The sequence below is a fragment of the Betta splendens genome, chromosome 15 (assembly GCF_900634795.4).
Source record: "Betta splendens chromosome 15, fBetSpl5.4, whole genome shotgun sequence".
Classification (NCBI taxonomy): domain Eukaryota; kingdom Metazoa; phylum Chordata; class Actinopteri; order Anabantiformes; family Osphronemidae; genus Betta; species Betta splendens.
Genome location: NC_040895.2, coordinates 15558902 through 15575773, shown reverse-complemented (window position 1 = coordinate 15575773; position 16872 = coordinate 15558902). Strand labels below are relative to the sequence as shown.

The window sequence follows — 16872 nt, the reverse complement described above, 5'->3', positions numbered from 1 at the left end:
TCGCATTCTATTCTGCCTGTGACACTCGGCTTAGTGTCCGTTTTCTCTTCCTCCTCCCGACAGGAGGACCCGTCACCGACTGTTCAGACCTGCCTGCATTGTAGCACACTGTTTCCTTTGATTACAGGAAGGTCTCGCTTTACTGTACGGCTCCATCGCCGGGCGTGTTGTGTTACCTGCTGCTCTGTGTGTGAATCTGTGTGTGAATATACAGTACGCGTGCGTGGAGACGCGCTCACTTGACTGACTGAAAGGTGTCGCAGGGACTGATGCGAAAAATCTGAGCTTGTGTAAATGAGTCTGTGTTATAATTTATGATACCTGCGAGTTTATCTAAAGAATCTGTGGAAAACAGCTTGTGTTTACCTTCAGAGACTATTAATGGTCGCAGAAACAGCCGAAATGCTGCACTTTTCCTGCCCGCCTCCAAACGCGTATCACAGCCACATTTGGAGCGGCTCAAAAAGCCCAGAATAGAGTTGCACCGCGTTTAATAAATTGAATGTGACTGGCCAATAAAACCCTGCCGTCTGCCCCGGAGGGGTCGCCCGCCGGTCAAGGGCCCGGCCCCTGATCCAGACAGACGGCCTTGATTTGGTGTTTTCCACCAAACAAAAACCGGTGAAATTCATACTCGGGCAACGTCAACTTCCCTCCGCAGCGCTGTCACTTACAGCGCGGGTCTGGGCGCGCGGAGGGAGCGAGGGAGGCAGCGCGAGGCTATATCCTGTGTCACTTCCTGTTCTGCCCAGCGCCGTCTCCCTGACCTTGTTCATGATACGCCTCCGTGCTTCTCACTATCCTCTCGCTGCCACTTTTAGTCTTGATGCCGTCTGCTCGACGTTCTCGCTGATGCTCTGTCGCTCGCCCTCCGTCTCTCCCTCTCTCTCCTGCCTCGTACCCACAGTCTACGCCCGTTTCTCCACCACGCGCTCAAGAGGGAGACTTGTTCTGTTGCTCTTGGACGGCGCCTTTTAAAAAGCCGTTCCTTTAGCCTGTCTGCCTGCGCCGCGTGTCTGACGAAAGCGCGGAGCTCTTTTTTCCAGCCAGAAGTGCTGGTTCTGGCATCGAGCAGCCCGTTCAAACACACACACACACACGTTTCATTTTCGTCACAGGAACAAGGAGGCTGCAAATGGGAAATAAAAAACACATAAGCAATATTTATGAAAACAAACTGGCCCGTGCTTTGACCAGTGCAGTTTATATTGTGGGTATATACCAACAGGAAAGGTGAGAGGCAGGTAAATGTAAACCTCCATCACATTAGCATCGACTGCCGGGCCTCTGATCTTTGCTTCCCGGTGTCTTAAAAGCTCTCTTCTGACCGACGTCGAGCTCCTTCTAATTCCACACTGAGCTGCGGGAATTTATTCAATTACCTAAAATGATCACATAAGAAAAAGGGCTTCAGAATCTGCTGAGGTGCACAGGATAAGGTTTCAGGGCTATCTACAAAATCTCCTTAATTCACCAAAAGTCTGTGTGTTTTAATGCCAAAGTGCCTCCCAGCAGCTTTTTTGCTGAGTCCATTAAAATCTCCCACATCCTTCTTTTAAATAGGAAAATGATTTGGACCAGTGGGAATTATTGACATTTCACTGTTTTGCTATATACACACATTATTAATGCGCCGAAACAGGGATCTTCATAAGTGAATAACCTTTATTTTAGTTAATTCAGGGATTTGTTGTTTTATTGTGAAACAGGCTTAAACAGGAAGTGATAAAGAAATTCATGGATGAGGTAATTAAACATGTTTTTACTTCTTCAACAGCAAACAAGTACCATCAAAAGTTTTTAAATTCATAAATACAAATTCATAAAAGACAAAGCATCAAGCACACGCACACGCGCACACGCACACGCACACGCGCACGCGCACGCGCACACGCACACGCACACACACACACACACACACACACACACACACACACACACACACACACACACACACACACACACACACACACACACACACACACGTGTATTAATGAGCGTGTGCTCTCCGTTCCACCCATCAGGGAACGTAAAGTTTAACGGGCTCCTCTCTATCAGTGACCCTGAGGAGGAAACACGCTCACCACAGAGAGACACGTCCGCTAATTACCCACGGCTCTGTGTGTGTCTGTGCCGCCTCGTGTGGGTGGGGATGCGCGTGCTGAGGCTCAGTGTGTGTGTCTGCGTGCGTTTAGGTGGAGCTTGTGCTGTAGTTGGGTCGGCAGGTTGGGGGTGCAGACTAATTTATGTCACCACTATAGCGAGTTCCCAGATTTATTGACGGTAAGACGATACAGAGAGATCTGCGCCTTCAAAAATGCTCTGTGGCTCCCGTCTGCTGCACACACGCCGTACACGACTCTATGCCTCCACCCTCCACCTCCCACCTTTATTTTACTACATGCCTGCCTTTCTCACCGAACCTGACTGTAACTGTAGAGGCTGCTGCTATGCTGACACCAAGGACATATGGTCAAGTACTGGGGGGTGCGTTCCCTCTCCGTCTCACACTCGCACACGTTTTAGCCGTCCCTATAAAACAACTGCATTCTTGACGTTTGCTGAGGGATTAGAAACAATACCTTTTGGGAAGCTGAATTTACCAGCTGAGATGGAACGCCGCTTTGTGGATGGGTCAGATGGGAGTATCAACACAAGGCCGGAAATTCCCTGTAATTGTTTTGAAATCAGTGAGCGTCTCCCTGCGTCCGAACCCCTCGGCGGTGCTTTGTACCATTTCTGTTTAAAGTTTATAAGGTTGTTTATGTGCTAAGTACAGTAGGACGTAACGTCAAAGGGCTCAGGATTCCTGTGTGAGCATGATACCCAAGCTTTTTATTCAATTTGACATTATATTGAAGACTTGAGGGTTTCATCTGTAAGTAACTATGGAGAAGTAAGTTTTAGCACATGGTCAGCAGTAACTCGACAACTTTATATCAGTCCTGTGCCTGGAAAGCTCAGCCCCCCGTGTTTATGCTTATTATGTGGTAATGTGTCTCCTGTTTGCATGGACACATGGACTGTGTCCCTAACGGCTCTCAGTGACTCTTCAGTAGAAATCGGGCCGGGAAAAGTTCAAAGTCTTAGAGCAGAATGCTTAGTATTTTTATATGAAGGCCTGGGTTCTCTCCCGTTTTAAAGTTTTAAAAGGGCTGAAGGCAAATAAAAACCATGTTAGAGTTATTATGTTCATCCAGTCTACTTCAGCCTGCAATGACCCTCAAACCGTGTGTGTGTGTGTGTGTGTGTGTGTGTGTGTGTGTGTGTGTGTGTGTGTGTGTGTGTGTGTGTGTGTGTGTGTGTGTGTGTGTGTGTGTGTGTGTGTGTGTGTGTGTGTGTGTGTGTGTGTGGTCATTTGGCAGAGCTACAGTGGAATCCGTTTACTCTCAATAATTTTGCCGTTCGTTTTTTGTGAGTCTGAAAGGAGGAACCAACATCCTGGGTTTATAGGCCATTAGAGCGCTCTAGACGTGTGTGTGTGTGTGTGTGTGTGTGTGTGTGTGTGTGTGTGTGTGTGTGTGTGTGTGTGTGTGTGTGTGTGTGTGTGTGTGTGTGTGTGTTTGGCCAGGTCTTTAAGTATCTCATGTCACTTCCCCTCAAAAAGTGATACAAGCCCACAAGTGTATGGTCACATAAACACATATGTGACTAGAATGTGTGTTAACAAATAGTAATTATGAGTAGTGTATTTAGGTTCCTGCCGTGTGAAGTAATATATAGAGCTTATTATTGATATACATAATTAATTTAGTTTCCCCCACAGTGAACCCGCTCCCAACTGTTCTGCATGTGTAATCATGTCCTCGGGTCCAAATAAACAAATCAAAATGACTAATGGCTGATGTAATTAGACTCAAAGTCTTTAATCCCCCTGAACAGACTCATTGACATGTTCAGAGAAAAATGAGGGACCTCAGTTGTATCGCTAAATCACAGAGCTGCTCGTCCAAAGCAGCTTAATTCCCTTAAGTCAAGTAAGATGTTAACTGATTGGTTCTTCACGGTGGTCCCATGATTAACTGGACCGGCCAGAAACCCGATGACTTTGATCTGTGATCGGTGAGCTCACCCAGTGTTCCCAGTGAAACGGAGACGCTGATGATGATGAAGAGCACCTTTTCTTAAAATCCAAGTGTGCCGGTTGCACAAAAAGGGAGAAAGGCATAATTGAAAGCGGAACTCATTGATTCACATTAACATTATCTGCACACGACAGTTCATGACTGTTTGAAGTTGGATGATATATATTATATGTAACCATCAACTAATTGGTCGAAAGATACATTGTTATCATAATCTAGACATTTGCTTTGTTTAAAAAGATTAAAATCATGTTTGGTGACAATAACTAATTTATCAGTGTTTTACATTCTAGTTACTACAACAATCATTTCAGTTTTTTGTTGTCAGACAAACAACAAAGATTATTTAGTTTAATCTAAATGTAAACACTGATTTTATAATTGCTGTGTAATTAGAGTTTTCCTTGATGATAAATTGTAATAATTTCCCGGCTCCTTGTTGCATCGCTGCCTCACCCCTCATTACTCGGCTTTTTCCATCCTCCTCTCCCTCTTTGTTCCTGCTTGAACGTCTCTCCTCGCGTCCCCCGCTGCTTCAGAGAAAGATGAACTCTGAACAGCTGTGGCGTTTCTCTGTTGCTCCCTGCCTGTTGTGATTTATTGCGAGCTGCTGTCCTCTTGGCTTTTATTGATAATATTACGCTGGCTGATGTAAATATGACTGTGGCTGCAACAACCCCGTCTGCCCAGTCTATAAAGCTGGGATTTTCCTGTGTGTGAGTGTGTGTGTTGATGAATGAATTTATTGTGTATCTGTTGTATGTGAGAATGATTTAGTGCGTGTGTTAGATTCACTTTCTGACCCCGGGACACTCCCTCCCGAGGTAGAAGCATGTCAGGCTACATGCAGTCTGCAGGAAACTACAGATCCAGGGTGATTCTCTGTATTTTCCTTCCTTGTTTTATATGTACACTAAAAACAACGGGGGAAAGTCCAGAGGAAGAGTCTGTGATGAGCAGTCGTCGAGAGTCTCTTCTGAGCCACAAACTGCATTGTCGGTGCTGATTAAGTTTTTGGTGCCCTGAGCTGAAGGTGTAAATTCTGCATTATGTTAAATATTAACGTGACTAAACTCTGAAGATCTTCATAATGATGATGATTTAAAACTCACAAACACACACACCTTATTTTCTGCGTACACACACACACACACACACACACACACACACACACACACACACACACACACAGGAAAGCACATCCTGTCGATCTCTGCAGCTGCTGCACACCCACACACACCATCCATGGCATTCCTCACACACACACACACACACACACACACACACACACACACACACACACACACACACACACACACACACACACACACACTGTGCCACATTCACTGCATTCTACAGCACGGACAGGCAGGAAGCAAACGTGTCATTTATTAGGGCCTGTTTCCAATCTGCGCTGATGATGAATCTGTCCGATCTCCCTCACGCTGCTTCTGAATATTCCGAGACAAAGGCCTTGTATGAAATTATGCTGTCATTAGAATGACTGCTCTGATTAGACAGCGGGACTGGATTAGCCATCTGCTCAGCTTTTAGGCCCAGGGATGATATGATCAGAGCTAATTAGCATGTCTTCCTACGTGATAACACACCAAGGAGTTTAGTTTCACAATGTGATACTCTGTATTCATTGTGTGTAACCAAAGCATTTCTCGTGTGGTGGAATTATTTAAGGCATTACTGTACAGGAGAGTTTGGTAGAAATGAAACAGTTTTACTGTGTCTTCAAATGATACATATCTCAATCCAACTGACCACATTTGTAATTTGTGGAATAAAAATTCAAGCTCTAAATTAATTTGCTCACTCTTACCTCCTGAAATCTGAGGTGCCACTGGATGTGTAACGTTTACAAAAACTCGGCCTGATCATTATGGGCAATGTGCAGGTATCAACCTAACAGCTGCCCCTGTGGAACGGGCCTATGTAGCAGTATATCACTTGTCTCTCAGCACAGGCCTGGGTGGCCCCACAGTGGGTATTATTGCAATTTGGGGAGCAATTGGGAGTAATCCCTCCTTTCTGCTTGTGTGAAAGCTCATCATCCGCCCGGCCGACGACAGGCGCGTCTTCACTGAGACGACCTCTGCAGCTCAGGCCTGTGCTTGGTGGTCTGGAGAGACCTCATACAATAAACCACCTTACTCACTGATGTTGATGAGCATAATGAGGCTTCATAACAATTAACAAACACATGGACGCTAATTTATAGACCTGGAAGATTTTCCCTTGCGTACTGAGCCCAATTGTCAATTGTCAAACAAATGCAAAAAAACCCAAGAGCCGCCTTTACGTGTCATTGAACGTGTCATAGTCACTTCGAAAGAATCTGAAGTATTTATTGTCTCAGTGGTCGTTGGACTCTGTTACAAGTGGTGAGAGTCTTGGAGGATTTCAGTAGTTAAGCTGCTACATTTACTGGCAATGTCTTTTTCAGTCCAGGAAGTATGACGTGTTCAATCTACTGTGGAGAAGTCGAGGGGATGAGCACAGTCTGATCTGAATCCAAAACTGGCTTTGAGGCTTTCGGGTGACAAATTTGCCATCATAAAATGTGGGATTTGTCCTTTTGAAGCTAAGGAAAGCACTCAGTGACACAAATGACCTACGCTCTGTTCAGCCCCTGAACTCACCGCGCAGCAGCTGGACAGATCGGACATTATTCCCTAACTCCTACATGCTGTGTGCGGCCTGTCGCTTTGAGTTAAATATCAGATATCTGGGAGACTCAATCTAATTTGGGGGCATTTAGGGAGTATTGCTATAATGCGAGTGGTATAACGTCTATCGGATTTCTCCAACAGACTGGCAGCAGTTTGGACTCTGGAAGGCAGGAGTGTGACACGAGTTGGTGAACTGTGGTGTGCTATGGGTTCGGTTCCAGCCCCGGTGCTCAAACAAATGCTGAAGTCTCGTGTTCAGGATGGCCGGTTGGTGAAACGTTGCTATTTATTTTTTAAATACTGGACGCTTGGATGGAGACAGTTGATAGCGAGACTTGGCTTTGCGAAGCGGCACTTACTGTATGTGACAGCATCACATACGTATGAATGGACGAAGCAACTGGAGGTTTTCTAAAACCACCAAATAATCACAGGCTGTGGGACTTTACTGTTGGTACAGTAAATGGTAGGTGATGGATTTGAAGGTCTGATCCAGGAGAGGAAGCTAACAGACACCTATTACAGGAACATTGTGAGACACTGGTTGTTGTCGGCATGTGCTGTTAATAGGACCCAGGCTATAACGGACTGGAGAATCTCCGGCGTATAAGCACCATTATATGGAAAACCTAAACTCGAATAAAGTCTAACGATGCATGTGGCGTTTCCTCCGCCTGAGCCCATCTTCTCTCTCACATAGCTGTGGTTTCCATACGCTCAGGCCGACTATAATTGTTAGTTTCCTGGACAACGTGTTTGGGGGTTTTGCAGGCATTTAATGTACCCTGCAGGGGGAATTAAAAAGCAATCATGAAATCCTATTCTTCCATAAGAAAGCAAACAAAGAATAGGCCACGGCACAGTTGTATTTACAAAGCAAACACTTCCCTTCATCTCCACAACACCTCGTGTGCTGTCCAGTGGTCTGAAGAGCGCAGCAGAACGTTTGATGGACGCTTCGGTTTAATGGCAGAGACGTCATTTAACGAGGAAAGTAGACACTGTATTAATGGGACATTTAGTGGCTTCAGTGGAAATTGAATTCGAATTGAATTAACAAGGGCTTAAATAGCTATACAGGCTGTGAATAGATTTAAGTAGGAGAGGAGACAGCAACATAATCACAAGAATGTGATTGAAAGTTTTTTTTTTTTTTTTTAACTTTTGATGAATTTTGATATTGTGTTTGATTCACATAACTTGAGATTGTTATGTGAAAGTCTGGTTGTACTGTCTTTGGGTGTGATCCAGGTTTGGGGGTCACCAAACCCTGAAAAGGTTAATTTTTCTAGTAAAGGCTAATTAGATTACTACTTGCAGCTGAATATTTATTGATAGACAAAAACAAGATGACATTGTCCATTAAGCATCAGAACACAGAATACCTTATAGCGTGATGCATAATAAGACGCCTCTCTGTGGTACAGTATCAGCACAATGACTGACTTCATGGTGGAACTATTTACTGGCCATCTGGCCGGTGACACGGGGTCAAGCCTGCGTTTCAAGTAGAACCGCCAAGTGTTGTAAAAGCCCTGCGTACAGGAATGGATACAAATTCAAGCATTAGCACGTTGCTAATTATTGCAGGTCGCTTTTAATAAATTCTTTCCTGACATACGAGTTCCAGGGGAGGGAAGAATGCTGCGCGACTAAGCGATGCTGCAGACCTTCACGTACCCGGCTGGGGTTGAACAGGAAGCCTGCAGAGTAAGAAGAAAACGGATCAGGCAGAACTCAGGTTCTGACGTCTGGCTCGGTTTAGGGCGACTCCGAGCCTCGATCCCAGTGATTGGACCACGCTGAAGCAGCAGCGTGGTGTTGTGTGTTTGTTTTGCCGGTGGACAAACTCTCCCCTCGTGTTTCTGTGCGGACGATGCCGTCGTTTGCTGTTTCGAATGTTACATGATCAGAAGCAATTGGTTATCGTGATGCGATTATGTGTCCCGGCCTCCTGCCGGCTCTGGCGCAGGCTGCATTTGATCCTACGTATTAGTCCCATGGTGGTTTCTTAGTTGTTTGCTGTAACCAAACACCTCAGAGACGCAGGTTCAGTTCTAGCAGGGTTTGCAAGTTATTGCCAGAACGGAGCAATATAAACTACATCAACTGAACATGAACCTCAAAAATGATAAAATGAATCAGCTGGATCATTGAGCATGTTGTAGCAGTTACTGAGAACTATGCAAACTCTCCCCATCCAATCTAAAATCCATGCATTTCACACTTCACCTGTGCAACATTTCCCAAATTGTAGACGGTAATAATACATAATTCGACACTTTGAAACGAGCCTACTGTTCTGACACATGCGAAGCTCATAAGGCTGCACGTCCGCACGCTGCAGCTTTGACGAGAGACAGGTCTGAGGGGATTTCACCGTAAAGGTTCTGAGAGTGCTGGAGCCCTGCTCCTCTCCGAACCATGGCCGAGCGGCTGAGGGGAACGCCTCGGCGGCAAATAAAGGGCTCAGTGTGCGGCTGAAATGACCGCGTGACTCCTGAAAATAAACAGGAATCTAATGGAGTGATTGATCGAATAAATGAACCCCGGCAGAGTGAATATCACGTGCGCGCTGCTGCATCGGCCTCGTGCAAAGACGCATTACAACAACGCAGATTTAAAAAAGTGTTTGGGTCCAATATGATATGTTAATTTAATTATATATGACTTTGTAGATAATAATTAATACTTCTTTACTTCTCTTGCTACAACTTAAATCATATATCACTTGATGTTGAATCTGCCTTTAATTCCCAAATTACATTTAATATTTTCAGCTCTCCACAGTTGACTCATTTTTTGAATTATACTGTATCTACAAGTAGTGGTTAATGTTTTACATGTGAATATTGAAAGATTTATTTGTTGCTTTGTCGCCTTTAAACTGCTTGTTGAGTTTCAGACCTGCAGAACCTAGAGTGGGCCTGAAATGTAAACTGTCCAATCTGATGGACCTGCCGACCGGTCAGAGCCTGAAAATAAAGACAAGTCCCCCCCAGACACACACACACACACACACACACACACACACACACACACACACACACACACACACACACACACACACACACACACACACACACACACACAGCCCTCCCTGCTTCGTGGCTTAATGAAATCTCCTCATTGCTCTATAGGACAGCCCTGGCCTCTGGGGTAACAAGATAGATGTAAACAACCAATTATTGGATAGGCCCTCATTCATATCCCCTTAAACGGTATAGACACGGAGGTTCTGGCTTTAATAATATCTCTCTCTTTGCCCAACGTTCGGATGTCTGTCTGAAAGAATGTTACTCATCAACCCCTTGTTGCGCTTGTCTCAGGTCAGTGCATATAGGAGTCCTACGGAATAAAAGCCACATCCCCTGCAACACACACCCCCACCCAAAACACAGGCTTTTGCAACACACACCAAAACATACATCTTGCAATAATCAGCTCAATTAGTGGAGGTTGCGGTGGAGAGTGGTCGAGGTGAGCGGTGGGAGGTTGTGAAAATACGGGGATGCTATTAGGGGAAACGTGATCTCCATTCATCAGTGGCTGTAATAATTACTGTTTCAGAGCCAGAGCCCTCTGATCAAACTGATCCATGGAAACAAGTGGTTTACAAACACTGTCAAGAGCCAGACGCAGGACCTGATTCGCCCCGTCACTGCCGGCGCACGCGCTCGGCCGCCCTCCCGGCGAGCAGCGCCAAACGGTGAAGATTCCTCGTGTTTGTTTGCACGTTGGAGCTGCATCCTGTCCCGTTCGCCCTCTTCTGAAACCTCCTCTCTACCGGCTTCTTAATCAAGGCTCGCAGCTCAGACCCAGCTCACGAGGCCAGAGCCAGCAGGTGTTTATTGAGCCGTGCTGACGGGATGAGTGGAGTCTTCTTCAGGGGGATTATGCCAAGAAACCCTTTTCTTCCATAAAACTCCATCTGTGCTGATTTGACGTTTGTCTTGGCGGCGTGATGAATATCGATTATCCAACAACTCGTGCTTATGGTGTGTCATCTCATCAGAGCGGCGTCTAATGAGACCCTCATCATGGGCCGCTATAGAGTCCAAGCCCTTGGCGTGGTTACATCTGCTCCCATCATCACCCACAATAATCCAAATGACTGGAGACAGTCAGTCGGAGATGGAGGCGTCCAATAGGAAACGCACCGGCCACGTGTATGACGGCAACAAACAGAGCTCAAGAAAAGGAAAGTCAAATCAAACAGGGAATAAAATCAAATCGAGCGTGTTTGTGTCGCAATAAGGAACTGATCACACCAAACTCAAACGCTGGAAAACACTGGTCCAGTGTGAGTGTTCTGGGCTCAATTACGGAGCGTTTGTGTGTTTGTGTTTGATGGTTGGAGGTGATAAGATTTACGTGAACTCTGGTGAGAACCTCGGCCTTGTCGTCCTGGCCTGCGTCAGTCTGCTTCTCTGGGGTCTTTGCGCTTCCTCGCGTTTTAAGTCTCAGTCCGTCTGAATTATCGATTTTGTTACTGATGATTAATATTGGTAATTTCGTAATGACGTTATGAGCGGTGTATCTGCAAGGTTAAACCGCTCCCTTGTATTTCTTACTATCCATTTCAGCAGATGAGGCCCGTCGTCTCCTGACGATTACCATCAGTCAGGCTAATGCCGTAATACTCTGAGAAGTGCGCTTCGAGCGAAACCCAAGTCAATTTATTAAAGTGAGCGAGAACACAACACGGAAACAGGGATCAGGCTGCTCTTACAGGACTTCTCATCTCTGCTGATAAACCGACTCCCTAATTACACCAATAATACTCTTTTTTTATTAGCTACGTACGTCATAAGTGAAATAACCAGGCCTACAGCGAAACATATTTAAAAAATCTGACGGAAAGAAGTTTAATATCAACGATAAATAAAACGAAAATTTAATATTAAAATTATATTTATGTAATATAATTAAATAGTTATATTTATTTTGTAATATATTTATATAATAATAATAATAATAATAATAATAATAATAATAATAATAATAATAATAATAATAATAATAACAATAATAGTAATAATAAATGCCTTTACACATAATTGTGTGTGCGTGTGCGCTTTGTCAGATCAGTGTCGTGTGATACTTGACACTCGTGGCTCCAATGAAGAGGTCCCACTGTGAGGCGATAGAAATCTAGCAACCGATCAATAATAACAACAACACATGTCCAACCGCGTGACGCACCTGAGAGCCTAAACAGCCGACACCAGCACAGACCTGAGCGCTCATCACGGCGCTGCCCCTTCACTCCACGCATCGGGCACAGGTTCCCCACCAGTGGCTCACATCACTGTCTCCTCGGTGAATCCCACACCTGTTGACGCATTTTACATCCACACTCCCCCAGACTCTCCTAACCTCCCCTCTCATTGTCAGTCACCACTCAGAAGTGATTCCTCTGGCTTCTGAGCCCGTTGGGCGTTTCATGATCTCCGGCTTTGGCGCAGAAGCGTCTCAGATGACTTCAATAAAAACGGAAAGTTGTGTCTCACCGTTGCCGACGCGGTCTCTCGTCTCCCGACGCGCAGACAGACTCCCATCTCTCTGTCAAACAGACTAATACTCCATGTAGGCAGCGAACGGGCTGCGCACCTTGGGCTTGTCTGCCATTCTTTGCGCTCCTGCAGCCACTGCCTCACCCCTCACTCGGATATGCATCGTTTTCTTGCTGCATTGTATTACATGCATTTATTTATCAACCTTATGGCGACAAAATCGGAATGTCTAGAGCAACATTGTTTTTAGGAATTTAAATATACTAGATTAAATTTAAAAATTGTCTAGAACCTTAAAAATAAAACATGCTTTACGCATTTAATTTCTTTTCGTAATATTCACTTTAGTTCGTCCTATTAGTAATTTCAGATAACCTTCCTTCTGACACCTAGTTGTTTTTTATTTTGTTTAGTTTAGTAGTTTTACGCGTGCACCCTTTGAGAGACTGTTTTCACATACCTTTAAATCCTGTTTCGTACTCATTTATTTTAAATGACAGCTAAAATCATTTGAAATGAACCAACACAAATCCTGCCATACAAGACAACCAACCTAATTTATTTTTAGTTGTTGGAATAAATTGTTTGTAACCGCGTGTTTCTGCTCATTTAAATGTAAACGCTGCTGGGGTTTTTTTCTCTTTTCGCTTAACACATTGTTGACGCTCCCACTTTTAAAGTTCCAGGCTTTGTGGAAGTCCTGATTGATTTGTGAGAGCTGCCGGGGACGTGAGGGCGTACTGCGGCAGGCTCCGTGCGCTCTGGCGCCATCCTTCCTCCAGCCGAGGGATCAGCTCTGCGCCGCTTCTCCGCGCTCCCCCAGCCGTGCGCTCTTTGGCTGCCCGAGGTGTCTGTCAACGTGCGCGAGGAGGAAAAAAATGTTTTAGGAGAAAAATCAGGGCGATATTTCTATTGGTAGGCGGGCTGCTCGTGAAAGGGAACAATCGGCTTGACTTTGCCAAGGAGCCACCTCAAAGCGTATCAGGTTGCTTTGATTGACAGCGTAACCATGGCAAATAATTTGACCAAGGCTATTGTCTTATCCTCACCATCCTCGGGTCAGATAACCGACCAATCAGAGTTCATATAATCGCACGTCTTGCCAGCTTAGAATAATATTATTAAAACGAGCCAGCGAGCCCGGTCTCCAGGAGTTGGTCATGTTGAAACGGCATAGAAAAGGTTGAGGAGGACGCTGGAAGGAGCAGCGACTTTCTCTCCGTCTCACCAACTTCACGAGGATCCTGTCGCCCGGGGTTTCGCATGGCCGAATGGACTTGAGTTTATTCCGCAGTTGGATATTTTCTCACCTTGGGCAGTTTGCGTTTTTACCTGCTCTCATCGGGACCCTCTGTCGCGCATGGACTTAATTCGATTTGATTTGATGCGAGACCGAGAGGAGAGGCGTCGAGGCACCGTTTGATCCCGAGCCCGCCGCGTCCCGCCGCCGCCGCCATGTCCATGCTCCCGACGTTTGGCTTCACGCAGGAACAAGTGGCGTGCGTCTGCGAGGTCCTCCAGCAAGGGGGGAACATCGAGCGGCTCGGCCGCTTCCTGTGGTCGCTGCCCGCGTGCGAGCACCTCCACAAGAACGAGAGCGTCCTCAAGGCGAAGGCCGTGGTCGCGTTCCACCGCGGAAACTTCCGCGAGCTCTACAAGATCCTCGAGAGCCACCAGTTCTCGCCGCACAACCACCCGAAGCTGCAGCAGCTGTGGCTCAAGGCGCACTACGTGGAGGCGGAGAAGCTGCGCGGCCGGCCGCTCGGGGCCGTGGGGAAGTACCGCGTGCGGCGAAAGTTCCCGCTGCCGCGCTCCATCTGGGACGGCGAGGAGACGAGCTACTGCTTCAAGGAGAAGAGCCGGAGCATCCTGCGGGAGTGGTACACGCACAACCCGTACCCGTCCCCGCGCGAGAAGCGCGAGCTGGCGGAGGCCACGGGACTCACCACCACGCAGGTCAGCAACTGGTTCAAGAACCGACGGCAGCGGGACCGAGCGGCGGAGGCGAAGGAGAGGTGAGTCCGGGAGAAGCGCACGCACGTCCACCGATTCTACCGCAATAACGTTCAGCAGAAAGGGTTCTAATTAAAACCTCAAGGACGGCAAATTATTGTGCTGCTAGTGATGCAATATATAATTTACGGACCTACATCTGAATTTACTTATTTATTTAAACGTCCTATATTAATGTAATTTCAGATCTCAACATCCCCCTGTTGCTGACAAACTGTTAGACGTTTTAGTGCAGTCACGTCCGTACTGATAGTTGTGTGTTTGTGATAATTGCACAGGCCGCTCGTGAAAGTTGAAACGACCAAAATTAAAGGTTTGTAGTCGGCTAAATTACAAGGATATAAAAGTTGTCGTCACTCTACTTTTATGTTTTAGTAATCGCACTTATTATAACTTGAAAAGCGCGTTTCACGGCCGAGACCAGAGGTGAAAACCCTTTTTACCCCGCAGTCACTGCAGTGGATGTGGGAGGAAATCTGCTAGCTTTGTTTTGTGGTGGAACTGATGTGGCCTCGCGCGCAGTGACACCTCGCTACGGTTTGTGCGTTTCAAAGCTGGGACGCAGGCGCGCGGAGACGCCTGAGACGCGCTGCAGTCAGGTGTTCCGCGGGCTGGTGTCTTCTTTCACCCTCTGGCCACTAATTCGGGCTGAAAGGTCTGCGTAAATCATGTCTCCTCACTAAGAAAAGCCCCACTCACCACTGCAAAACAAATGAACCGAAGCACACGCAGATTTATTGTCTTCGTTCACTTTTCAGCACCGTCGTGCGTTTAGCGTTGGCCTGTAATTATTTCACTGACCGGGCTGAGTAATTGTTTGTGTAATGACACACGTGCGCGTTGATATGTTACTAATTGAATTCTTAATTAATCTGTATACTAACAATGTATAGCCTGCATTAATTATGCCTCTTATAGCTGTGGCGTAATGTAATAATATCACAGGACACACATTAGCGTGAACTGATCTATTTTCGCTCGGTCTATGTGTGTGTGCGTGTTTGCGTGTGCGCATACACGTGTGCTGTTGAGTTACACGTAATTAGGTTAAATATTTGGTAGTGTTTTTCATCAGTCAGTGTCATTATTTAGTTTCAAAACTGCCACATTACTTTTACTGACACCTTCTGATCTTGTTTACTCCTCACAGAGAAAACAACGAAAACTCCAGCAGCAACAGTCACAACCCATTGACTTCTTCCATGAATGGAAATAAAACTCTATTGGGGAGCTCGGACGACGACAAAACACCTTCGGGCACGCCGGATCACACGTCTCCGAGCCCGGCGCTCCTTCACGGCTCAACCCCCGGTTTGGCGTCGCTGCACGGCCTCGCGCCCCCGCCGGGACCCAGCGCCATCCCGGTGCCCGGCGGCGTGGACGCCGTGCACCACCACCACGCACTGCACCACGACACCATTCTGAACCCTATGTCTTCGAATCTAGTGGACCTCGGCTCTTAAGACGCCGGCGCAGGCACGGGGCCGCGCGCACCGGTTCCCTGGAGAAGTAATTTACGACGCGGCGTGAGACGAGCTTCAAGCACTTGCGGCGTGTTGCAAGACAGACAGACTGGAACAGTGGGAAACAGCCGCCGCAGCAAATCATTTAGTCTCGTATTCAACTTTTAAAGTCTTTTTTTAACAAGTGGGGGGATCTGTCAGTGGGTGCAGTCCCCAAATTAAACCTCTGCTTGTTTCGAGGAATTTCTGGAAACAAGCGTCAAGACAGATCAGGTACAACTTTACCGTCCTATTGGCAAATGTTCTCCTTAATGCGCTTAATTAAAAATGACAATTTTAGGGCGAATAGATGTGAGCTCTTTCAGACGGATCACCTTTGCAGCGGTGGTGCAGAGAACGTTGAGGCGGATCTAAGTAAAATATTAAAGACGAAGTATTTTACAGGAATGTAATAACGCTAACATGTTATATTGTTGAAAACAATAACAATAAAATGTTTTAGGTCTTGTTACCGTTACCGTTGTTATTCTAGGGCTTTAGATATATCAACAGACTCCATAGGCACCGACTTAAAGATGCCCCGTCACCCTTTTGTTTACATGGGGTTTTACTACAGAGCCATAAGCCTTTTTTTGTTTGGTTTGGTTTGGGGAGCGGGGATGGACGTATGGGATGATGGGGTATGATATTCTCAAGTGTCTTACAAAAGCCGTGGTGAGATGAAATATCTTAATCTCTTATTATATTATTATTTTTCCTTTTCATGTGGAAAGAGACTGCATGTAAACTTTGCGACAAATGATGAACACGTAAAAAAGCGATTCACCTATAGTTTCATATACCCTTTACAATAAAAGAAAAAGAACTGAAGTGATTCAATTCTGAATGTTTCTTGACGTATTTCAGCAGAAGGCAGGTTTACGCAGGTTCCTCTCCTGTGGGTCACCTCGTGAGTAATTATTCAGCATTTAAACATGGGTGACATTAAAAATATAAAAGCGGAGCCAAGAATCCCCAATTATTAAGTTCTCGTTTAAATTGATTTTGAATTGGATTTTGAATTAATTCTACTTAATTTATTTTATAATGAAAAAAGATCCCTGCAGCGTGTTAA

At 45.9% G+C, this 16872-nt stretch overlaps 1 protein-coding gene and 2 long non-coding RNA genes across 3 annotated transcripts; 1 reads left to right on the top strand and 2 right to left on the bottom strand.

Annotated features, from left to right (window-relative positions):
* Nucleotides 1-7875: 7875 nt before the first annotated feature.
* LOC129603044 (uncharacterized) lies at nt 7876-8633 on the bottom strand. Its single transcript, XR_008692597.1, has 2 exons — nt 8388-8633; nt 7876-8301 (listed from the first exon to the last, which is right to left on the bottom strand). It is a non-coding gene; the product is annotated as an uncharacterized LOC129603044 (long non-coding RNA).
* A 4116-nt stretch (nt 8634-12749) lies between these two features.
* Nucleotides 12750-13759, bottom strand: LOC129603043 (uncharacterized). The gene is made up of 2 exons (XR_008692596.1): nt 13615-13759; nt 12750-13133 (listed from the first exon to the last, which is right to left on the bottom strand). It is a non-coding gene; the product is annotated as an uncharacterized LOC129603043 (long non-coding RNA).
* On the top strand, nt 13738-16628 carry six2a (SIX homeobox 2a). Its single transcript, XM_029127762.3, has 2 exons — nt 13738-14297; nt 15446-16628. Exons 1-2 carry the CDS (start codon nt 13738-13740, stop codon nt 15756-15758), a joined length of 873 nt encoding a protein of 290 aa, XP_028983595.1. The 3' UTR covers nt 15759-16628.
* The last annotated feature ends 244 nt before the right edge of the window (nt 16629-16872 follow it).

Coding starts and splice junctions, on each gene's coding strand:
- six2a (XM_029127762.3), top strand. CDS start 13,738: ATGTCCATGCTCCCGACGTTTGGCTTCACGCAGGAACAAGTGGCGTGC. Junction 14,298..15,445: donor GCGGCGGAGGCGAAGGAGAG/GTGAGTCCGGGA, acceptor TACTCCTCACAG/AGAAAACAACGAAAACTCCA.